This window comes from Aegilops tauschii, chromosome 4 (assembly GCF_002575655.3).
Source record: "Aegilops tauschii subsp. strangulata cultivar AL8/78 chromosome 4, Aet v6.0, whole genome shotgun sequence".
In the NCBI taxonomy this organism is placed as follows: domain Eukaryota; kingdom Viridiplantae; phylum Streptophyta; class Magnoliopsida; order Poales; family Poaceae; genus Aegilops; species Aegilops tauschii.
This window is the reverse complement of record NC_053038.3, coordinates 524,022,260-524,048,331: the sequence shown is the minus strand read 5'-3', so window position 1 is coordinate 524,048,331 and position 26,072 is coordinate 524,022,260. Positions and strand designations below refer to the sequence as shown.

At 46.9% G+C, this 26,072-nt stretch overlaps 1 protein-coding gene across 1 annotated transcript; it reads right to left on the bottom strand.

The window, feature by feature from the left end:
• Nucleotides 1–10,871: 10,871 nt before the first annotated feature.
• On the bottom strand, nucleotides 10,872–12,932 carry LOC109787604 (4-hydroxyphenylacetaldehyde oxime monooxygenase-like). The gene is made up of 3 exons (XM_020346140.3): nucleotides 12,404–12,932; nucleotides 11,858–12,295; nucleotides 10,872–11,648 (listed from the first exon to the last, which is right to left on the bottom strand). Exons 1-3 carry the CDS (start codon nucleotides 12,929–12,931, stop codon nucleotides 11,016–11,018), a joined length of 1,599 nt encoding a protein of 532 aa, XP_020201729.2. The 5' UTR covers nucleotide 12,932; the 3' UTR covers nucleotides 10,872–11,015.
• Nucleotides 12,933–26,072: the final 13,140 nt, after the last annotated feature.

Below are 26,072 nucleotides of genomic sequence, written 5' to 3'. Positions count from 1 at the left end.
CAGACCAACAAAGACCCTATCAACCATAGCAAGCTCATAGAGTCAAACAACAACTTTGTAGTGAAGAAATGCCGTTGCTTAGCATCTCAACAAAAGAGTAGCAATGTAAAACTATGAAAAATAAGCGTAGCACATGGAGAAGCTCAATATTATGCATCACTCCGTAAAATAAGAAACCAAAAGCTATGAGAAGATAATATGAAACATGGGACTAACCTCGAAGATTAAATCAGTGGAAACTCACTCGGATCTACCAAGGTTTTGTTGCATGCAAGCAAGAAAACTACAGCAGTGAGAATACCGACTAGAATTAAATTGGTGGATAGTCACTCAGATCTACCAACCATATTCTGAACACCTGGAAGAAAACAAGAAAGTGGGACAGAGGGAGAAATTACCTTCAAACAGTAAATTTGTGGCATATCACTCAGATCTAACAAGTCTCTGTTGAATGCGAGCACAAAAAATCAAAACACAAATAGATAAAGAGACTACCGGCGAGCAACAAATTTTGCGTAAGATATGGCATTATAAGCTATTGCACTACCATATATATGCAACCACAACTATTCAACACCACCATCAACAATAGCTGTTCTATAAACCACTGCATTTACGCAATCGCGGCGGGGTTTTATGTCATGTGAATTTATCTTATGTCAGAGGAGAAGAAGGTTGTCAGTTCCTTTGATCGGCAATGGGCCCATGCGGTGCAGAGAGGCACCCTCACGCTGGGGCGTGGATCTCCTCGGAGAGGCCAAATGAGCTCTGGTCACTAACGCAGGATCCTGAAAGACGCGACGACCTAGCAGTCAACGCCACATGGTAATTCTGCGAGCGTCGTGCTGTCGTGCGGAGCCTAATATTATGGTGATGCCAGTTGAGGGATGTGTGTGGGAGATGCGGTCATCGTCCAAATGTCGGTGCGTCTCTACTTAGCTCGATATCAGACGTCCACTTGCTTTTGGGGACTAGGTGGATAGCCTGGTAGGTTGATGGAGGTCAACTTGTCTAATGAGCCGGATGTATTCCGGTAAAAACTTTCAGTTTCAGGCATTTTGTCAATTAAAGTTTTGTATGTGGACCTAATTAGTAATGGAACAATCCCTCGGTCTATGCGTATGTGGAAAACAAAGGTCCCTTTACAAATCAAGATCTTTATGTGGTTCATGCATAAGGGAGTAATTGTAACAAAGGACAACTTGGGCAAACTTAGGTGAGAGGGGAGTAAAGGTTTTTTTTTTGATAATAATGGAACGATTCAATATTTGTATCTCACTTGAACAATAGCCGAGTTATTATTCTCACTTGAACAATAGCCGAGTTATTATGGTGAACAATTCATATGCCATTTAACATACCTCCTCCTAATACCATCTCCAATTTGTGTGGAAGTTTGTGCATTATTTTGGGTGATAATGAATTGTCTGAATAATTGTGTTTTTAACATGACAAATATCATAAACATTTTGCAGGTTATCTACCAGGCTTCTGCTGGATTTGTATGTGGCCATTACTGCACCATGCGGAAGGGAAGAAACTTATGTCCTTTGGGTGCAACCGATGGGAGACAGTTGCACAGGCTACGTACAACCTGTTTGGGTGGTAGTCACGGTGTCCTATTTTGCCAGGTGTGATTATTTATTTGATTTATTGTTCTTGTTTGGCTACTCGATATGTTATTCGTACTTTGAGAGTCGGTTCTTTTTAATAAATGGCTGTGTGAATCGCTAGATTCAAAGGCTAGATAATCCTCTTTAAAAAGAAGTTATTTAAAAACATTTCCTGAGATTCCAATAGGCCAGCCAGCAGAGCTGTAAAAGCAAGGCACAATAATGATATTTTTCAGATCTGCCTTGGGACCCAATGACCAGTTCTAATCTGACATGCATGGGTTGTCCCGTTGGACCAATCACCTGCTCAGAACTACATGCATGGGACCTACATACGAAGCCATCCAACTTATTGTCAGATCTAACCGGCACAGTACTGTATTGTTTATCCAGATATAATCGTGCATCTTATTGCCAGATCCGGACCATGTCCATGCACGCATGCATGAAGCCTTGTCGCGTCCTTCCCGATTTATTAAATTCACCAACCGAGCCTCTGTTTTCTCACCTAAATCTATAATGTTCTTTCAAGTGGCATTTATTATTTTTTTCAGTGTGATACGCGTGTAAAAGTTTTTTTTCTGACAAAGGGCATTTTTGTTAACTTAAAATATAGCATCAAGTAGATTTACACCATGACGAGTCATACCCGGCCTCTGCATAACTAAAATGCACACAGCCAAACACCAACAGTCTAACACTTAAAATTAAAAAATAGGAACATATGGGCAACAATAGTCATATAGGACCAATAGTATACTTATGTCGAAGGAGGTGGTGCCCGTAGATTATGTTGTCAACCATGTTATGTAGAAATCTTTCTGGCCACCCGCTTCAACCGCATACATACCGCCTTGAACAACGGTTGGTACTTCATTTCGTGTAGCCTAGACCACATACGAAGAGAGTGTGTACAACGGAAAATAACATGCATAGGAGATGAGTTTTTGCCGTTACAAACCAAATCGTTTCTATATAGCCAAAGCGACCATAATAAGGCATACACTCCCACCCTTATAAGCGTTGTAAACCTATTTGGAATACCGTCCAATCAGTGACCAAAAATATTGTCACATCCCAGATTTTTCCGAAATATAGAATGTCTAAAAATTTCAAACGGAATTAAAACTTTTCTAGAAAACCTTTGCTTGCATGCTAGTTAGCTAAAATTTGGCTAGAAATTGCTTGTTGATTGACCTTGTTTGAATTGAGTAATCACTTAGAAGGGTGAAAGGCCCTACAGCAACTAGTTGAAACCCTAGCCACTAGGAAACAGAAAGTCAAATAAAACCCTAAAGGGGTTAAAAAGAAAATAATTACCCAACAAGTAAAATAAAAAATATTCAAAAATAAATTGAATTTGGTTCAAGAAAAGACCAAGTCAATAAATTTAGAAGAAAAACTCAATTGGAAAAATAAAATATATTCAAAGGGATATTAATCAAAGCCTAAAATAAAGTTGCAGAAAATATTTGGTCAAAAGGCCCAAATAAAACATTCACAAATTCAGAAATGTTCCATTAGAATTCAGAAAAAATCCATTAGAATTTAGAAAAAGGTTCAGGGTTGAGAGAAAAATCAAATTCAAAATAGTTATGAATTTAGAAAGAAACAAAAGAATAAACTAGAAAGAAAAAAAAAGGCCTAACCTAACTAACCCTAGCCCACTAGCCTAACCCCCGAGCCCGCACTCTCTCTCTTCTTTCCCTGCATAGCGGAACCCACGCGTCAGTGTCGTCTCTAACCTCCTGCAACCGCGCACGTGTGCACGCACCCATGACCCGTGAGCTCAACTTCGGCGAGCCCTGAGCGCACGGAATCGATGAGCCCGTCCGCACGCGAGGAGCTCCATGGCTCGCAAGAACTCTGGTGACCTCTCCACCACTTGTTCGTTGTCCCCGCTGTCGGTGCTAAATCCGACATATCTTGAGGTAGGGGTCCTAAGTAGGCGTTTTGGCACGATGGTAATAGGATGAACGAGGGACACCGATATTTTACCCAAGTTCGGGCTCTCTCGAAGAGATAATACCCTATATCCTGCATTTTATTATATTCATATGCGGTGTAGTACAGAGTACAAGTGTTAACCATGAGATTGTATGATTCTAACGAATATGAGATGATCTATTGACTAGTGTAGCCTAGGTTTATATAATGCACCGGAGGCCTAAGGTTCAGAAGAGTCCTCGTCTTGTGCGCCTAGTCTTGTGGAGTCTTCCTTATATACGTCATGGGCCCACTACTGCAGAAATGCCTAGCAGTGGCGGGCACAAAAAAACTAGCAGTGGTGGGCTAGGCTCCCAGGGGCGCCTGCCACCGACATCCCGCCACTGCTATAACCATATCAGTGGCGGGAACTCGCTCGCTACTGGTAGAGACTCGGCAGTGGCATGCGTGCGTTGGTGCTCGACATTGGATGGTTTGGTATCTGTGGCGTGCTTTTGTAGCGTCCGCCACTGACTGTGAGTTACACAAATTTAAATTTTCGCATCGCGACAACATTTATGCTGCCATTGATGCATTTTTCATACAACACATATCAGAATACATTGATAAGAATAAGAGAGGACGAAATGTGGCTGCATACGTTAACCACTAGCTCTAATTGTTTTCAATCATGACTACAAATGCCCCAACTAAATATTCGTAGCTAGGTAGCAGCCAACACATAGTAGGCAAAAAAGATTGACGATACAAACATCTACCAGTTAATTAGTCCTGATAATGACAAATTACTAGGAAATACTCCTCTCTTTTAGGATTAATTGAAAAGAGTAAGAATGCCCCTGCATCTGCATGGTGGAGCATAGAGATCCACCGATCTCCAATTTCTGGTATGCACTCGTTCAATATTTGCTGCCATTCATCAATGTTGAGGCGTCCATCTCGTGGGTTTGCAGTCAAGTAGATGCCTTTGAAATTGGTCTTCTGATGGCAAATAATTGTCATCTCACCTTTTATTGGAAATATGCCCTAGAGGTAATAATATTATATTATTATATTTTCATATTCGTAATTAAGTTTTTATATTTCATGCAACTGTTGTGATCCTGGAATATGCGATTCAATTGAAAACTCATATGGACGTATGAAATGATAAACGGATAAAATAAAGGTTCCTAGTCTCGTCTCTAAGACTAGCTTAAGTGTTGTTGGTGATCATGTTTCCAGATCTTAGGACATCCTTAAGTGTAATGATAGTCCCGAGCGCACGTGGACTCAACTCTGGCGAGCCCCCAGCGCACGAAATCAAAATTGTGCACAACTAAGCAACCAGGGGAAGTACCTTGAATAAGTTTGAAAATTGGTCCTTAGAAGTTTTCATCCAATGTAGACCACATTTGATGCCCACGTCCCAAGTTTCATGAATTTCAGAGTTTTATTTCTATATTTCCTTCATTTACTGAATTTCAATAACAGGATGTAGGGTTTTCCACTATCCATGGAGACCTAAAACTGTGTAAAAACCGTCGTGTCTCTTGTGGATCTTTTTGGAGGGAAACAAAGCATTTTAGCCCCTGGCCAAACACATAAATACTTGGTATACTTGATCCCTGGTGTCCTGCGTTTATACTCCAACATCTGGCGCGCCGGGTAGGGAGCTAAGGCTTTGTTTTCCTTAAAGCATTTTTCCAAGAGAACATCGACATGGCCATTCGGTATGAACCGCTACATGATATCGGCCTTCTCGCACTGGTTATGAACAACCGATGAGAGGAAAGGGCCTAAGAAGGATCTATGGGGGCAAGACCTCTTAGGAGTATGAGGGGCCGTCCGTATAGAGGAAGGATGACCTCGGTATCCACTCTACGGGTAGCACGCGAAAAGGCTCCCGTAGGCGTGCCCGAAGCCGCATCATGACGGTGGAACCGGACGAGCACGTGGTCCTACCGTTATGGAACGCCCAGCCGGGTCACCCGGGTCCAAGCAGAAAGGACGGGCCGAAGCACCCCCGAGAAACCCTAGTAGCACGCCACCGCGGGACAGACAGTGCGGAGGCGCTCTCAGCCCTCGATGAGCAACAGGTGGCAGGTACTTCAGCGTCCTTTATAGGAGTAATAAGAGCATCTACAGTCGGACCTCTCAAACCCGCCTCATACGTCCGGGCGGGCGGCCCAATCATGTTTTTTTGACCTAGACGAGCTCCTTAAACGGGCCTCAAACGCCCGGGCTGACCGGCGCCCCCCATATCCAGCCCAAAAATGGGGCGGATATGGCGGCGCCCGGGCACGCCCGCCACGTCGGACTGACGGCGGGGTCCCACGAGGAAACGCCCGGAAACCCAGCGGTCCGACGGACACCGCGTCCGTCGCCGCGGCTCGAACGTTGTGTGGCCCCGCTCTGGCTCGCCGCCCAAGACCAAATCCGGCTATTTAAGTCGGCCGGCGTCCCGCAACCCTAACCCACCCCCCTTCCCCCTCTGCGCACCGCCAATCCGAGCCCATCCACCTCCTCCCTCTCCCGCTCCGGCGCTCTGCCCACGGTCGGAAGTTGCGCCCACACTCCGGTACTCCGCCATGGTCCGGAGCAATATCACCTACTACGCCATGCTGACGCTGGAGCGCCGCTACGAGATCCAGCAGGAGATCCGGGCGAGGCAAGCCACGCGTGCCGCCCGCATCGCTGTCGAGCTGCCTCCAGACTCGCCTGAGCCGGAGGTGGAGGAGGAGGAGCAGCCGGGGGAAGAGGAGGAGGAGATGGCCCCGATGGAGGTGGAGGAGCCGGAGGAGTCGGACTAGCAGCTGTCGGCCTTCTACATGGAGCAGGGAGAGGCGGAGGCGAAGTTCGCTGTCGCCTCGTCCGACGAGATGGCCGAGCAGTCGGCCATCCTGGAGTCCATCCAGGATGAGGCTTATGTGGAGTCCAACCGAGCATTCCTCCGGCGGGAGCAGGTGGAGTCCGACGCGTTGTTCGCCGAACTCGACGCGGAGATAGAGGCGGAGGAGGCCGGAGCGGAGCAGCTGGAGGAGCCGGAGCTGCAGCTGCCGCCCATACTGCCGGAGCCGGGCACGGAGATCGTCGTGATCTCCGATGAGGAGTAGCTAGGATCGACGTAGTACGTAGGTTCTACTTCATTTTCCATGTATGGATATAAGAATCGAGTATGAGATGTCCGGATGCAACAAGTGAAATTTGAGGTGTGCCCGGTCACTGCCGGCGGACGCGCCCGAGCACGTCCACGAAGCGTTTGAGGGGCCGGATTTGCCATATGTGGCTGTAGATGCTCTAAGAAAGATATAAGCTATAAGATCCTTGTGGGGTATGGGAAATCAAGACCTTATGCTCTTTGTTGCTTTGTTTCGGAGTTTCAACTTCCCTTGCCGGGGTAAGCGGGGAACTAGGGTTTGCTGTTGGACGGGAGAATTCTTGAGACCGGGGTGCACATATTGCATTCATTTCGTTTGTTGTTTCGTTTTGGTTGTGTGAGTTATTAATGTTGTGGATTGTGCACATTAACCCTTCCATTTCAGTGTGCTGGTGGGTGTGGTGTGGTAGACATGGTGAGGTGGGCGTGCTGCTAGCTGCTGCAGGATAGATAGATAGATAGATAGATAGATAGATAGGGATGGTGCATTTGCAGTTGCAGTTGGCCCTCATACCGTATGGGACTCATCTATCGCTCACTGACTCGCTCATGCCTGCATGTCTCATTCTCAATACCTCCGATTGATTCAAGCATGGGCATGGCTGTGCCGCTACGGTTTGCCGGTCTGTCAGGTCATCTACTGTTTATGCCATGCTATGCCAAGTCATGGCACGGGTTCTCTGACAGACACAGGCCGGATCTCGTTGCCCTTACCCTGCTGCTGCTGAAGAAGATGATGGTGCGGGTGCCCATGCGGGCGACCTGTCGAGTGAACTCGATCGATCGACGCAACAGCAGCAGCCACTGTAAAATAATATCTTGAGAAACACAGCAGCTAGCACCCCTGCTGCCGCTGGCATGTAGTTGTAACGACTCCGAGGTATGCAATGCAGCACTACAGGAAATCAAAAGTTGACGCGTATCCACATTTGGACCGAGTGTCAAAAAACAGGTACCCGGCTTTATATGCAAGTAAGCCGAGAATCACTCTGTAGACACGTATCTGATAGGCCGAGTACTGGTCAGAAAAAGGTCTCGGCTTATGTAAAACACTAGGCATAGAGATCAAAAGGCACTCGGCTTACAAAAAGCCTCGGCGACTTTCCCTGCCACGTGGCAATCATGGAGCTGGTTGACGGCCCTGTGACGGACCATCCAATAAACTGCATTGCATTTATATTTACTTGCTGTATTTCATTTCTTAACCCTTTTTCTCACCTATTTTTCATGGGCTAGTTTTCATCCTCCTTTCGATGCCCCAATTTCACGATCTCCCTTTAATTAATTACCACCATGCCGCTACTTTAAATTTGTGGAGTATTTCCTTTTACTCTTCACACCCCTAGTATATCCATATTAGGATCACATGCAAAAGTATAAGTACTTCTGACCCTTAATAACGTGATTTGATGAATCCCTTGTTTGGTAAGCCCGAAAACATCTACCCCTGCTAGTTTATCTTCAAAGGGGTGATTTTATCTAGACAATTCTATTTATGTATGTTAAAGGTTTTTACATGAGCATGAGAAAATCCCTATGTCCGACGGACCCTTCGGCAGAAAGGTTCAGAACTTGGAGTGTTGATCCCCCACTTCAAACCGACGGGAGGGATTCTTGGGAACGCGTTCGCTCAAACATGGTCTAGAGAGTCATCATGACCTAACATAGCACAAAACAGGAGGAATTCACCATTGCCTGCCGCCATTCATTGTCGGTCAACATTGTAGACCGCGCGGGCCCCATGGTGCATCATCGAAAACCGCACGGGGAGGATCGGACCACCACCCCCACCTGTATGTGGCCCAAATATATGTATGAAAGGTGGTGTGATGTTTAAATACCCAATGCTCAACTTTCATGTGCCACCTGCATCACAAACCAGATAGTGCGGCAGGAAGATTCAGGACTAAGAGTGATAGTCTCCCACTTCGAGCCGATAGGAGGGAATCTGGTGAATGCATGAGCTCAAATTTGTTCTGGCATTTCACCATGATCTACCCTAACACAAACCAAGAGGAATTTACCATGATCTACCCTCTCTCTCGCTATCGGTCAACGTCGTACACTGCAAGGGCCCCACGGATAGGCTCATCATCAAAAATAGTACGGGAAGGGTCAGAACACCACCCCCACCTACATGTTTCCCAAATATATGGATGAAAGGGTGGTGTCATGTTTAAATACCCAATACAGAACTTGGATGTGGCACTAGCATCACAAACTGGATAGTCCGACAGGAAGATTCGGGACTTAGAGTGATCGACCCCCACTTCGTGCCGACTTGGGGGAATCTTGTGATCGCATGTGCTCAAACTTGGTCAATTATGTCACCATGACCTAACCTAACACAACCAAGAGAAATTCACCATGGCCAACCCCTCTTGATGTCGGTCAATGTCGTAGACCGCGCCAACCACACTAATGGGCGCATCGTCTAAAACCATGTGGGGGAGGATCAGAACACCACCCCACCTGCATGTTGGGTGTTGTGGTTTTTAAATACTGAATGCCGAACTTTAATGTGGCACCTGCCTCAGAAACCGGATAATCCAGCAGGATGATTCGGGACTTAGAGTGTTGGTGCCCCACTTTTCTTCTTCGTGCCGATGAGAGGGAATCTTGTGAACGCAAGCGCACAAACTTGGTTTCTCATGTCACCATGATCCACCCTAACACAAACCAAGATGATACATCCCCGGGATGCGTCGTGGCACCAGCTAGGAGAGCGTCGAGATGGTGTGTCCACCGCAAATATGGAGGGAATTTCAAAGTGGCTAATGTAGAGGCACTAGAAATCTCTTGGAAAAAATAACCATAATAGGCACTAATAATTTGTGAAACTTTTCCAAAATGCCTCTAATTAATAGATAGCCGTGTGACTTTAGACGTGTGAGCAACAAAATATCATATGTATGTGATATAAAATGATCACAAATAATCAATCAATGTAGTACTAAATTATGTTTGCAAGAGCACAACAAAACAAAAAAAATAACAAGAATGATGGTTGGCCGATCTTAAATTTCTTAAATCAAAGATGGAGCGTATAAATAAGTTGATTTTTCTTTTCATGTCTCAAAAAGGAGCTGCTAGATATAACTACAAATAAACTTGTATCAATAAAGACAACACAATTAGAAACCTACCTAGAGAGAAGGTACATCCCCGTGATGTGCCACGCCACCAGCTTGGAGAGCATCGAGAGGGCGTGTCCATTGCAAAGATAGAGGGACTTAGAGCATGGCCAATGAAGAAGCACTTGAAATCCCTTGGAAGTGAAAAGTCAACCATTATAGGCACAAATAATTTGTGAAACTTTTCAAAAATGCCTTTAATTTATACTCCTATATAACTGCGTGATTTTGAGACGTGCCAGCAAAACAATATCATACATATGTAACATAAAATGATCACACATAATCAACCGATGTAGTACTAATTAAGTTGGCAAGAGCACAACTCCACATAAATATAAGAATGATGATTGGCCGGTCTTGAATATCACAATCTAAAAATGCATGGTATAGAAAAGTTAACTTCTCCGCCCGTGTCTTACAAAGGAGTTGCTAGATATAATTACAAATTAATTTGTATCAACGGTGAAAACAGAATTAGAAGCCTTCCTAGCTAGAGAGAGGGTACATCCCCATGATGGGCCACGGCACCAGTTCGGAGAGCGTCGAGTCGAGACGGCGTGTCCATTGCAAAGATAGAGGAACTTATAGACCATGGCTAATGCAGAGGCACTTGAAATACCATGGAAATGAAAAATCGACAGTTATATGCAGTAATAATTTGCGAAACATTTTCTGAAATGCCTCTAATTCGTATATAATTGTGTAATTTGAGATGCCCCAGCAAAACATTATCGTACGTACGTGACATAAAATGATCCCAAATAATCAATTGATGTAGTACTAAAATTATGTGATTATTGGTGGCACTTTTTTCAATATGCATGAAATTAATATATTTTGCGAAACATTTTCTGAAATGCCTCTAATTCGTATATAATTGTGTAATTTGAGATGCCCCAGCAAAACATTATCGTACGTACGTGACATAAAATGATCCCAAATAATCAATTGATGTAGTACTAAAATTATGTGATTATTGGTGGCACTTTTTTCAATATGCATGAAATTAATATATATAACCACGTAATTGAGATGTACGAGCAACGGAATTAGGAAATTTTATTAATATTAATTTATTGAAATAAACAACAACAACAACAACAACAACAACAACAACAACAACAACAACAAATAGTAACGGAGGAGGAACAGAATATATAGCATAATAAGTGAGTACTACTACTCCTCCTCTTTCTCCTGGGCTGGGTGGTACCGTGTTGGCACGAGCATGAGTGGTGTCTTCTTCCGGTAAGTGAGCCCCCCTTCCTCCTCCATGTTCACACCCTCCCGGCTCACCCCGTTGGGCAGCGCCCAGTTGAAGCAGTAGAGCAAGTTGGCAAGGATGTACTCGGCGTTTGCCACCCCCATGGCCAGCCCGGGGCAGATCCGGCGGCCTGCGCCGAAGGGGATGAACTCGAAGTGGCTGCCATTGAAGTCCACGTCCGTGTCCTGGAACCGCTCCGGGTTGAACTCCTCGGGGTCCTTCCACGCGGAGGGGTCCCTGCTGATGGCCCACGCGTTGACAATGACCTGGGTCTTGGCCGGGATGTCGTAGCCAGCCACCTGGACCCGCCGCAGCGTCTCTCTCGGGACGAGTAGGGTCGCCGGGGGATGCAGCCGTAGGGTCTCGGACAGCACCATCCTCAGGTAGCTCATTTTGGGCATGTCAGCTTGGTGCACTCTGGTGCCTCCTCCAGCGGCAGCCCTGATCTCAAGCTGTACCCTTGTCAGAACCCTTGGGTTCCGAATCAGCTCTGCCATTGCCCAGGTTATGGTCACTGTGGTGGTGTCAATGCTACCAATGAATGTGTTCTGGAACAAACAAAACGTGCAGCATTATTAGCGCTCCCTTGTTAGTTCCCGCCGTAATAACAAAATAAAATAAGGTAAGACGTATTTTGATGTAGTTGATTAAAACAACGTCCTACATGCATGTATCGATATTTATTTACAGGGGGAGAGTACTAGTTAATTACTCCAGTTACCATGTGAATCTTTCTCAAAAAAAAAAAAAGAGTTACCATGAGAATGGCCTTGACATGATCCCTGGTGAAGGTTCCTGCAGCGGAGGCGGCGGGCCTTTTCATGATGTCCAGCAGCTCCTGCACCAGGTCCGATCCGCTGCCGCCGGTGGCCTTTCTCCCATCGCACTGCTCGATGATATGCTCAAAGAAGCGGTCGAGCTGACGGAAGACCCTCTCGCGGTGGGCCTTGACGCCGGTGATGCGGTCGATGATGCGGCCAACGGCGTTGGGGAAGAAGTCTTGGGCAGAGAAGCTACCCAGCATGTCCATGGTTGCGTTGAGCAAGGGCACGAACTGCCCCTTGAACTGCTCCCCCGCGTAGCTCTCGCCGAACGCGAACAAGCCCACAATCCGGTCCATGGTGGCGAAGATGAGGGCGTCCAGGTGTACCGGGTTCGGCCCCAGCACGGTGAGGGTCTCCACCAGCTTGTCAATCTGAAATAATCAGAACATTCAATCAGGATTTTCTCATTGCATTGCATCCCTCAGAGAGAACAAGAGATCTTCTCATTGTTGCAGCTGTCAAAAAAAAGGAGAAAAAACCTGCGCATCCCTCGCGTAGTAGGCAGCCTGCACGCGCCGCCTGCTGAGCAGCTCGATGATGAACAGCTTCCGCATCTCGCGGACGTAGTCGCTCCACGGCGAGAAGGCCACGTCCTTGTAGCCGTAGGACAACAGCCCTGGCCCTGCCGACAGGGGACGGCTGCTGCAGTCCTCATCCTTGGTCTTGAGGGCTTCCCGGGCCGCCTCCGGCGACGTCAGCACCACCGTCGGCACCATGCCCAGCCGCAGCATCATCACAGGCCCGTGCCGCCGGGCCAGCGCAGCCAGGCTCCGGTGCGGCAGCCGCCCGATCTGGTGCAGGTTGCCCACGAAAGGCAGCCTCATGGGGCCCGGTGGCAGCTTTAGGCCGGAGCGCGACCTGCCCCGAAGGAGGAGGAAGGAGAGTGGGACGAGGAGGATGGCTAGAATCACCGGCCATTGTTGGAGCAGGAGCTGGAGAACAGGTGAGGCACCTGCCACTGCCATTGTTAGGGTAGGAGCAAGCTGGATAGCAAGTGAAGGTGACATCGGGCCGAGGGCCTTAAGTAGACATGATTTGGCCTTTGGGCGCATGCACATGGACTGATTTGTTCTTTCAGGGAAAACTTCCAAACTTACTCCCTCCGTTCCTAAATATTCGTCTTTCTAAATATTTCAACAAGTGACTATATACGAAGCAAAATAAGTGAATTTACACTCTAAAATATGTCTATATACATCTGTATGTGGTAGTCCATTTGAAATCTTTAAAAAGACAAATATTTATGAACGGAGGGAATATTAATTATCTGACTTAAAATACGAGTCAATTACACCACCAGTGCTAAAACTTGGCGTGGAAAATCACTTTAGTGCCAGAACTTGCAACATACATTGAATTGGTGCTACAACTTGGCTTTGACGTGCATATACATACATGGTGCTGACTGGGCGCACCACGTGGCATGGGGCCCGCTGTCGGCCAGTGAACGGTAGAGATAGGGCGGGTGGCCTGGTATTTTATGGAAAACCCCTCGGAATACTTTTTCTCACGGTAAAATCCCTGACAGGTGTTTGTCCATCTGTAGCAAATTATGTGCAAAAATGATAGCCTATGGAATTCAAACACGTGACCTGCAGCATTAAGGGGCGGGTGGCTAACCATTGCGCACAGAAGCATTTGATATTCTAACTAAAAACGTACGTTATATATCATGTGGCCGTAAGCTACCTGGAGACCCTTCACCATTCTGAAGTTTTTTTAATCGTATGTCATGCTTTAAGATTTTTTATTTTTCTATATATTTTAATAAATATTTAGATAAGTTTCAAATTTTCACGGTTTTAACAAGATATTAATGTAGAGTGTTCATGCTTTAAGAAATTTTCTACATATTTTTATAAATGCGTATATAAGTTAAAAAATGCGCATAGTTTAAAAAAATACTCATATAGTCTATAAAAGTGTTCATGATTTAGAAACATATATTCATATAATGTAAAAATAGTTAACTGGGATTCAAACCAACATGTAGTCATCAGGTGCGCGTGACCACGACCCCATTCAGCAGCGTTATTTTTTCAGAAATTTAAATACATAAATTATAATATTATGTTATAAATAATATAATAATAATATTACATTGTACAATGATTCACATATTATTCCATAAATTATCCAAATGATTAAATTATAAATAAAAAATTATGCACATAATAATTTTCATATTTTATAAAAGAATTAAAGTAATTTTATATTTTTCTATATACTTCAAAAATTCTAATATATATTTAAAATGTTCATGCTCTTAACAAAAAATTTATGTATTATATAAAAGTATTCATTTTTATTATAAAATTTATTTTATTTATAACACACAATTATAACTTACATATAATTTACAATTTTTGTAAAAAAATATCAGTGCAAAATGGGCCGGTCCGCTTAAGGTGTAACGAATATATATGATGCGTATCCTCCCAAAAGTAAAAACAGTTCTTGGTGCATTGGTTGGGCGCACACCCCTTCATGCTGCAGATCACGGGTTCAACCGTATATGTATGCCAAAGCCAAGTTATAGCACCTGTTCAATGTATGTCACAAGTTTTGGCACTAAAGTGATTTTTCATGCCAAATTATGGCACTAGTGGTGTAATTGACTCTTAAAATATCATCTACTCCCTAATCTTACTACGGTTGGTTACTTCTCCGTTTAGCCCAAGCCCATTATAGGCTTAATCCTTTGGGCCCATGTACACGATAGTCCAAATAAATTATGAAAATATATCATTTTTGCGGAAATTATGAAAAATATATCTAACGATGGATATATTGATATTAATTTCATATATACATATTTTTATATATGTTTGGTCAAACTTAAAAAGGATTGATTTCTTTACTCAATTCACGCCATCTATTTGGGGATGGAGGGAGCATATAGCAGTGGGAGATTTTCTAAGAAAACAGTGGGAGGTCTTCTCAACAACAACAAAATTTGCAGTGAGAGATGAATCTTTATGGGCTAGATATAATCATCAGATCATGATAAAAAAATCAATACAGACAGGTATTTGCATGTTAAATGTTGAGGGAACAAAGTGTCCCAAAAAGTAAGCAAGCAAATGTGGCTACAAAATCAGTACTCCGCTCCTAACAAAATACTTACAGTCACTTATATGATGCTTTGGAATGCTGCGTTCTGAGTGATAGAACGTCTTATATACGATCTAAAATGTCTTATATATGTTTACAGAGGGAGTATGAAGTTGATATTTGTATAATTTCATCACAATCCACACACATATGCCAAGTTCTGTGCGTTATCATTCTCAAAACAAGACAAAACAAAACAAAAGTTCTGTGCGTTATCATAATTCGCACAGACAACGCGGATAACACAGGCCCTTCATCTTACACGCGGATCAACATATAAAGTGCTCCGGTTCAGAGGCACGCAGAGGCCATTGCTTATATTTACCTAAAGTGCAACAATACTTGGAGATGATTTCGATGGAAAGAGTGGATCACCCCCTTCATACAATTACTCGAGTTCTACGCTATGGAAGATCCGTAGAAGCTCATGAACCTCAGAGTGAACTCTGCCAGGATTTTGTAAGGGTTAGCTAGTTCGCTAGGCTGCAGTCAGAAGTGAATCAAATTAAAAAAAAACTGTTTTACATGTACCTTCAATCTTTATGAAGTATTGGATGGCTTCGCATTGGTCATGGGCTTCCACGGCAAAATGTTCTATATTCTTTGAGTTGTTCTTTCTGAAACTTGCGGAATGCCCACTGCTCACAAGCAAACAGGAAAAGAACACATACATCAGTACATACTACACAATAATCAAGTTGAGAAATGGAAACTAAATATCAGTAAAGAGTGGGTGAAGATGCTTGTAGTCATGCTCACATGGTTCAACTCCGATGCCAGTTCATCGACACTGTTCTGAAAATCTTTATCCCTGTCCCTTCTCAGTTCAGTGACCAGGTGCTACATCTCAAAAGGAAAAGGAAAAAGAGTAGTGAGCAATGACAAATATGAGCATTGGCTGAGCTCATCAAATCACATAAACCATGTGATCGTAAGGTAGAGCAGAGCATACGCAGAAAATGAAATAAGGACACGTTATGCTCAATCATTTTTCTGATCTTCCCTCGAATGAGATAGAGCCTGTGTAGAAGTGGAATCAGTAGATTTTATTTTTGTTGTGAGGTTCAAGAAACAAGACCATGCATACTGAACTGCAAAACAACACGGTGGAAGGGTAGCATACTGTTGTGGCTGCCATATACTGAACTGCAGGGACGCATCGAGTCCTACCCAATCCCTCCTCTGCATCTTCATATAATTTTGAATTGAAGCAACGTAATGATCTCACTCAAATTAGTACAACTAACAGTCTACTTTCGTCTCACTGATTTTATTTTTCAGTGTAGACATCCATCCATATTTTTTATAATATCATACACATCCATTTTGTGAGAACTGAACAAGAAAAGAGGCTTGGCAACCAGAGTATATGGCAGCCAGTGAGTGGAACTGCCTCACTGACGAAGATAAATAATCTCAACAGTGGACAGGCAAAGAACACTGAATACACATGCACCCGCACAGGCCAAGCACACTGACGAAGGTTCAGGTCCAGGCTCAGAGCGCGATGGCTCAGGATCTACCTATGTTAGAGTATATAATGGGTCTGGGTCGGCGGTATAGCCCATTAGTTTTAGGGTTAATTAGAGATAAGGGTCGCTTGTTTGGGAGTCAAGTAAACCTCTCTATATAAAGAGAGGAGATGTATCAATCTAATTAATCAAGAATTAAGAAGAAAATCCCTTTCATCTTGCCCGGCCGTGGGCAAAAGGCCCCCGGCCGGCCCTCTCACGCTCTTTTTCTAGCAGCGCCATAACAATTTGGTATCAGCTAGCTTCGGTTCGATCATGTCTTCACTGCCGCCCAACCCGTCTCTCCCGCTGTCCTCCGTCGCGCCCGCCCCCGCCGTCCTCACCCCGGAGGAGGTGTCCGGGGTGCTGCGGGACCTAACCCAGGCGGTCCAGGAGATCCGCCTGTTCTTGGCCGGGTCCTACGGGCCGCACCAGGCTGCGCCGCCGTGGCTGCCGTGGCAGCCGCCGCACCAGGCGGCCCCCGCCGCGCTCTCCGGGCCGCTCCAGCTGCCATCCACCGCCCCGCCCTGGCTGCAGTGGCACCCGCCGCTCCTGGCGGCCTTCGCCGCGCTCACCGGGCTGCTGCTGCAGCCGCTGCAGCTGCCATCCATCGCCCCGCCCTGACTGCAGTGGCAGTCGCCGCTCCTGGTGGCCTCCGCCGCGCCCGGCGCTCCGCCGCAGCAGCCGCTGCTGCTGCATCGGCCCCCGCCGGTCAGCTCCGGCCCCGCATCGACCGCGCCGGCGGGAGTCCCGATCCACCAAATCAAGTTCCCGTCGTCGCCATCACCGCTTTCCCAGGGCGTCCCCATCCAGCAGATCAAGTTCCCGCCGTCGCCGTCACCGCTTCCGGCTTGGATCGCTACCCACCACATGTCGGCGGCGGTGAGGCTGCAGGCTGCTGCGCGCGGCCTCCTAGCACGTCGGCGTGTGCGGGAGATGCACGGTCTGCAGCTGCCGCTCCTCCCAGTTGTCCTTCGCTGCGCAAAGGACCTCGATCTCGTTCCCACGGACAGCGACCTCAAAGTCTGCGACATCGGCGGTTGGGGGCGCACCCCTCCTCGTCATTCTCCATCGCAAGCCCTCCACTCTTCTCTGTGCGGTGCAGACAACAGCCGTCCGGCGGGGAGAAGGCAGGGTGTCACCGACAGGAGCGCAACGTGTCCCAACTGCTGCAGTGGCTGGTGTCCATGGGATCCAGGTGGCTGTACACGTGCATGTCCGACGTGCGGACGATGTCCACTTTTTGTTAAGGCGTCCAAAATAAAGCGTCCCAGTCCATTTCAGGTTGAGAGTAATAAAACAAGCCGAGATGTAAAAGGCTTATTTTTAGGTGTTAGGTTTGTGTTACGTCAAGTCATGGTTATAAGTTAGTTAGGCTGCAGCTCGAGGACAAGCTGCATGTCCAGGTGGGGTGTAGTGTTAGAGTACGTAATGGGCCTGGGCTGGCGGTATAGCCCATTAGTCTTAGAGTTAATTAGAGATAAGGGTCGCTTGTTTGGGAGTCAAGTAAACCTCTCTATATAAAGAGAAGAGATATATCAATCTAATCAAGCAAGAATTAAAAAGAAAATCCCTTCCATCTTGCTCGGCCGGCCCTCTCACGCCCTCCTTCTAACCGCGCCATAACAACCTACATCAGTTGGTCGCCCACGGGGTCGACGATGAAATGCAGCTCAAAACATCATCTCACTGTGACCGGATGAAACTTCGACACTCGCACCTGCACTCACAAGGCAAACACAAAGAAGTTAATATCGCGGCGACACAATCAAGCATGGTGCTTGCTGTCCGCTAGAGCAATGCGTAGAGAGTTTCCGTTTCAGAATTTTCAAGCTCGGTGTCCCCTGATTTTAGGCCACTAATCGTCATCGTTCCGCACGCCTAGCTTGAGCATATCTGGTTTCCAACGCGGTAGGTAAAAGTATCCCAGCTTTCACGGCAACTATTTACTGAACTGAAGATAGAACAATCTATTTTGAGAGCCCTAATAAAGTAACCACAACAGGTTCTGATCTGAAGGTATAGATGGTCTAATTTCTTTGGGTATTAATGATCCAACTTACTGAACTGAAGTTACACAATAGTTAAGCCATTTTTCAGGGCACTTCCTTATTTTTGTAAATGTCTTATTATTATCTGGTCCTTGATAAAAAAAAACAAAGTTCTCCTTCATTCAAAACAGAATTTACCGAGGACCAAGGACATCCATAACCTGATTTGAAATATAACATCAGGATCGTTTCTTTCAGACCAAGGACAAACTGTGCAGGGGAAAGTCTGTGCAAATTATAAGTTGTCAAGCAGATAAAAATAGAAGGTGTACTCAAGTGCAGTGGAGACTCAGAGTCGTAGCGGCAGAAGCAAAAGAAACCCGTTTAGTCATACCTGAGCTGAGGTTGCCTGCACAATGAAAGAAGTATAGTGGATGATCAACTTCTGAAGATGAGCTAATGCATCCTCGACTGCCTCTCTGGATGTGGTCTACAAGAAAGATATCAGCAGCATTAGTTAAAATCCTGTTTAGAAAAGCAAAGTCATGTTCAGATTTTTTAGAAAAGGAGGAATACCCCGGCCTCTGTATCTGGACGATGCATACGGCCAATTTGTTAATTATTAACACAAGACCTTACAAAGTCGTACAACAGTAAGACCAAAGCCACCATCTTCGCAACCTCTGTCGCTACTCCTATCTAACTGATGAAGGGGCGCTGATGGTCTAGGCCTAATACCAAACAGACCTCGCAGCCAAACCTAACATCTAAGACCTGAGGTCCCAACCAGGACGCCTGCCGGGTATGGGTACCCACCAGTCCGGCGTGCTCCTCAACCAGGACGCCTGCCGGGTATGAGGCCGCCACAGCCACCTGCCACATATCCATCTTCAGAGCTGTACTGTTGCATCGGCCTTGCCCGGTCTCGCTGCCGCCGACGGCACCACGACGCCAGACAGCGTCGACCTCCTGCGCGTGTCCGTCACCACACATCTGACGCCAAGCCTCCGCTGCTCCATGCCGCCAAGAATATATAGAAAGAAACACCGCTCCACCAAAAGGGAGGCAGCACATCCCCACCCCTCACCTGCAGACCCTTCCATCCGATCCCAATGTCCTTGGCGTCGCCTCCAGGAAGGTTACGGTGCACGGGGCGCCGCCGACGCCCGATCCGCATCGGATCTTGGGCTTTCACCCGGACATGGGTCGGAGTGGAGAGATGGTGCCCTCAGCAGCGCCCCCAAGGAGGAAAGCGGCGCCAAAAAGCGGCGTCGCCGCTGCCGGCCAGCCAAGGCGGTCAAGGTTTCCCCCGGACACCGATCTGCTCCACCAGAACACACCGGAGGTGGATCCGGCAAGATCCAAACCAAACCGGGGACTGGGAAGGGATGCATGGAAGGGAAGGGGGCAATACCTCCAGATCTGGCACGCCTGCGGCTCGCCGTCCTCACGGCCGAACCCTCAGGCACGCTGCACGCCACGCCAGCAGGGGCCGCCGCCCTGGATCCGATGGCCTCCGTGAAGAAGAAGCGCCGAAGACCCCGCCGCCACCTTCCCCGGCGCCCGCGCGGGCTTTCCCGGCGATCGTCTCCGGTGGCGGCGAGGGGGGTGGGGGAGGTGGGGGGAGGCGGCGGGGGAAAACCCTAGACTCCCCCGAGTCGCCCTAGGGGCGACGCGAGGGACCATGACGCCAGAATCATGTTCAGATGCAGTGTTAAGAAAAAGGAAGATAACAATCTGTGCAGCACAATGTCAATGACATTACCTCGCCCCTCCGAAAGAGAGGGATAATGTCATCTTCCACCTCCGATTCATAATCTACAGAAACCAAGCCCTGTAAGCACACTGACTGACGGAGGTTCCGTTTCAGCATCTCTTACTTTGAATGAACTACTAAAACATATACAAACCGAGTCCAGGTCCAGGTCCAGGTTAAGGTTCAGGTTCAGATTCAGAGCACGACGGCTCAGAGGTCTACATCAGCTGGTTGCCCACAAGGACAGGGTTGACGACGAACCAAATGCAGCTCAAGGCGTCTCTCTGCGATCGGACGAAACTCGGATCCCCGCATCTGCATCCCACAAGGCAAACACAAAGAAAGAACATTGGTTAGACATCCGCAACACAATCGAGCATAATGTGCTTGCTGTACGTTCTTGCTGTCAGCTACAGCAATGGATAGAGCATAGTGTCTCCCGATCTTAGCTTGAGGTTCTGGTTTTGCAATGCACTAGGTACAGGTAACTAAGATGAGAAATTGTATGTTTACTGAACTAAAGTCATGACTGAATGATCAAAATTCAGAGCAATTGTTTCCAGAGCCCCAGGGAAGTAACTGCAATAGGTTCTGAGTTGAAGGTGTAAATTATCTAGTTTCGTTGGGTAAGAATGGTCCAGCTTACTGAACTGAAGTGGCACAAAAGTGAAGCGAGTTTTCTGAGCATTTTTTTTTAATATCTTATTATTTTTTTCGATAAAGGGCGTCTTTATTAACTCAAAACGTAGCATCAAGAAGATATAAATCATGATGAGTAACACCCGGCCTCTGCATAGTTAGGATGCACACGGCCAAACACAAATAGTCTGAAAGAAAATAAAAAGATGACATATCGCCACTAGTAGAGTCAAATAAGACCGTCACTATGCCTATGTTGAAGGATGTGATGGGCCGATACGGAGGTTATGCTGCCACCCATGTTGGGAAAAAACCTCCATGGCCACTCGCTCCAATTGCGTACACACCGCCTTGAACAGCAGTTGGAACTCCGTACGGTGAAGCATAGACCACGTACGAAGAGATTGCGTACGACGAAAAATAACCTGCAAAGGAGAAGAGTGTATGTCATTAAAAATCAGATCATTTCTACATAGCCAAAGCGACCATAATAAGGCATACGCTCCCACCCTTATTAGCGTTTTGAATCTATAAGGAATACCATCCAGCCAGTGACCAAAAATATTGGCAACACCTATGGGCGGACAAAGATTAGACGCTATTTGGATGATTGACCATGTAGAACGTGCAAACTTGCACTGGAAAAAGAGGTGTCTGATTGTCTCGTCATGAGTACTGCTTCCATGCCAGTTGCGACGAGCGAGGTTATCTTTGGTTAGCACCACTCCCTTTCGAAGGTACCACATGAAGATTTTAACTTTCAGTGGAATCTTCGATCTCCAGATTTTCTTGTTATTATCCACTGGGGCCTCTGAATGCGTGAGCACACGGTACATCGAGTCGACTGTGAAGGACCCAGATGCAGTGAGGATCGAAGGTATCTTTCAATTGGATATTTGGATGATTTTCTTGTTCTTTCAATTGGTTGCCAATGGGCGACATAGGAAGAAGTGTATCTTCTCTCTTCAACAAGATGAGGGGCGATTCGAAGGTCAGGCGGAGCTCAAAAATTATATCACTAAATACTACAAGTCTCTTTTCGGGCCGCCGGATGAAGGGAATTTTACCCTTGATGAGACCCGAACAGATGATATTCCACAAGTCTCGGCAGAAAAAAACAATATCCTTACGGCTCCATTCTCTGAGGAGGAGGTGAAAGCTGTGGTGTTCCAAATGGAACATAACAAAGCTCCAGGCCCTGATGGCTTCTCCGCAGAATTCTATCAGAATTTTTGGAAAGTCATCAAGACTGACCTTTTGGAGTTGTTCAATTGTCTTCTTGCCGGCCGACTTGAGCTTTTTAGGCTTAATTTTGGTGAGATTGTGTTGTTGCCAAAAATTAAGGAGGCTGAGAGGATTCAGCAATATCGACCCATATGTCTCCTTAATGTCAGCTTCAAGATTTTCACCAAAGTGGACACTAATCGGCTCAACACGGTTGCAGACCATGTCGTCCGACCATCTCAAACTGCTTTCATGCAAGGAAAAAAAATACTTGATGGAGTAGTGATCCTACATCAGACCATTCATGAGATGCACCGGAAAAACATGAGTGGAGTAGTTCTCAAGATTGATTTTGAAAAGGCCTATGATAAGGTCAAATGGTGCTTCCTTCAACAGGCCCTAAGAATGAAAGGATTCTTCGATAAATGGCGCGAGTGGATCCAAAATTTCGTTACTGGAGGTAGTGTGGCCGTCAAAGTAAATGATGACGTAGGCCATTACTTCCAAACGAAAAAAGGACTACCCCAGGGCGACTCCATATCTCCAATGTTATTTAACATTGTTGCTGATATGTTGGCGGTTCTGATTGAGCACGCTAAGCAGGACGGTCAGATTGCAGGAGTAGTGCCACACCTAGTGGATGGTGGCCTATCCATTTTGCAATATGCCAATGATACAATTCTTTTTATGGAACATGACCTAGACAAGGCTCGAAACCTGAAACTCTTGCTTTCGGCATTTGAGCCAATGTCGGGCCTTAAAATCAACTTCCATAAAAGTGAATTGTTCTGCTTTGGAGAAGCCATTGAGGCGGTAGCTGATTATGCTGACCTGTTTGGTTGTGCACAAGGCCAATTCTCAATTAAATATTTGGGAATTCCAATTCATTACCGTCGTCTCACTAATGCGGAGTGGAAATATGTAGAGAAGCGTTTAGAGAAACGATTGAGCAGTTGGAAAGGCAAGTTGCTCTCTGTTGGAGGACGACTGGTCTTGATCAACTCTGTTCTCACAAACATGGTTCTCTATATGCTTTCTTTTTTCCAACTCCCAAGAGGGGTCTTGCAAAGACTGGATTATTTTAGATTCAGATTCTTTTGGCAAGGAGACAATGAAAATAAAAATACAGACTGGCAAAATGGAGCGTGGTTTGTAGGCCTAAAGACCAAGGTGGCCTTGGCATTCATGACCTGCAAGTCAAGAATGATGCCTTAATTAATATTTTATTATTGTCTTGTCCTTGATGAAAAACAAAGTTCCCCTTATATAATTCAAAACAGAATTGACCGACTCCCAGATTTACATGGATGCAATGCAAGCACAATGCAATGAAATGGTTTGCGGAAACAAGAAAAAGGTAGTAGTAATCAGCCCTGGTGATTAGTGAAGATGTCCATCATCTATCTTTGCTCTAAATCTACATGATTTAGGGATTCTCAAATGGAACAGAAGCGAAATGTAGTGAAAACTTACATATTGTCCATATGATCCTGGCAACAACCTGATTTGAAATATATCATCAGGAATTGTTCTTTCACACCAAGGAAAGATTATGCAGGGGAATGTTTGTGGAAATTATAAGTTGTCAAGCAGATCAAGATAGAGGGTGCAGTCAAGTTTTTTTTAGAAAAGGAGGATGACCCCCGGCCTCTGCATCTGGGAGATGCATACGGCCACTTTATTGATTATTCTCGAGGACCTTACAAAATATTACAACAATGTGCCTGAATCCACTATCTTGGCAACATATGCCGCTACTCCTATCCAAAATGATGAAGGGGTGCTAGTTGGGCCACTACCCAGACCACTCACATAAGCCTAACATCAAAAGCCGGAAGCCGAACCACTCATTCGGAAGCCCCAGCCGAGCTACATACCGGGTCTGGGGCACAATCCGGTCAGACGCACTCGTGTGTCGTCGCCGCCATCTTCCACGGGTCTGTCTTCAGAACATATTGAGGCTTCTACCTTGTCTGGCCACTCTGCCATCGACGTCACCATGACGCCAGACAGCAATCTCCTCTTGCGCGAGCCCATCTCCGTGCATCGGACGCCGAGCCTCCACAGCGCCATGCCGCCGAAGTCCGCCGCCATCAATGTGTGGGATGAAGCACCGCTCCACCATCCCTCCAGCCAGCACTTGCTCCAAAACGATGCCCCCAGGAGGGAAAGCGATAGAACGCCATCATCATCCGATCCGGAAGACCCAGATCTAGGGTTTCCCCCGGAGCATCCCGAGCCTGATGGCGCAAACTGTCGACGATGCCTCGACCATCGGCAGTTGCTCCACCAGACGAGCATCGCCTACGTCGCCGCAACCTCGAAGATGAAGCTGACCAGAATGCATGTGTCGACACTGAACCGTCGCCACCTCCACCTCCGCTTGAGCAGCCCCCGAGCAACGCCTTCAGGAAGGAGCACGCCACCGTGGTGTCGTCGTCGCTTGGAACAAGGGGTGCTGAGGTTTTCACCTGAGCTCCTGGGAGGGGTGGAAGGAAGGAGGTCCTCTCCAAAGCCTCCAACGAGGGAAGCAACACCCAAAGGCACTGCCATCGGAGTGGCCGCCATGCCGGCCAAGAGATTCCCCCAGACCACTTCCAGCCACCGGATTTGCAAAGCCAGCACCCAGAACGGTGACCGAAGCCACCAAGGACCGGAGCCGCTGCAGATCGGAGTAGATCGGGGTCGAGGACGAACATCACCATGGCCACCAACATCCAGCGAGGACCCGCCGCCATGGCCGCACCACGGCAAGGACGGCCGCGCACGACCCAGGCCAAGCCCCCCGCCACCTGCGCCCAGCCACATCGCAGCCGCCGCCGCCACCAGATCTGCCCGCCGCCGCCGTCCGAAAACCCCCGCATCTGTCGCTCGCCGCCCCGCCGCTCCACGACAGGCCGGGTCAGCACAGCCGCCACAGCGCCCACGGCCGCCCGCGCCACTGCACGACCGTCCGCAGCGCCGCCGCCGCGCCCTGCGCAAGCGCCGCCGCCGCGCCCTGCGCAAGCGCCGCGTCCCCAGAATGGTCACCACATCCCGCGCTGCAGGGACCACCGAGGGAGGAGAGATCCCCGCCGCCGCCTATGCCCACCGGGCTTTGCCCAGCGGCGCGCGCCGGCGGCGGCGAGGGGTGGGGGGCGCGAGTAGGAGGGAGGCGGCGGCGCGTTAGGGTTCGCCCCTCCCGCTCGCGGGAGCGGGTCGAGGCGTGTAGTTTTCTCAACTAGTCCAGTTGATTTTCCTGAGGGTGCAGTCAAGTGCAGTGGAGATTCAGAGTCATATCAGCAATGTGACGGCACAAGCAAAAGAGACCCGTTTTCATCATACCCGAGAGAGAGAGATTGCCTGTACTGTAATGGAACTCCAGGCATCTCTCCGCGGCCAGACAAAACTTTGACGCCAACATCTGCACCGATTTCTCAAGTCAAACACAATGAAATTGTATTCAGATGGAACTTGATTAGGCATTCAGGACACAATCAAGCATAGTGCTTACTATTCATTATTCTTGCTGTCAGCTAGAGCAAGTGGGCAGAGAGTTTCAGATTTTAGCTAACTAATCATCACCATTATTCTGTGAGACTAGCCTAGCTTGAGCTTGAGCTTCAGGTTTTGTAGTGCAGTAGGTAAAGGTAACCGAGATGAGAGATCCCAGTTTCAGAGCCATTATTTACTACTGAAGGTATGAATGAATGATTCAGTTTTAGAGGAATTATTTTCAGAACCCCAAGAAAGTAACCACGGCAAGTTCTGGTCTATCGAACTACGGATGATCTAGTAATTTACCATACTCTTGTTAGTCTCTTAGTATTGTCTGATCATCGATAAAAACAAAAGTTCCCCTTCAAATCCATTGGAAACAGATTTACCAACACCAAGATTTCTATGAATACAAGTGCAGAAACCTTACACCCTT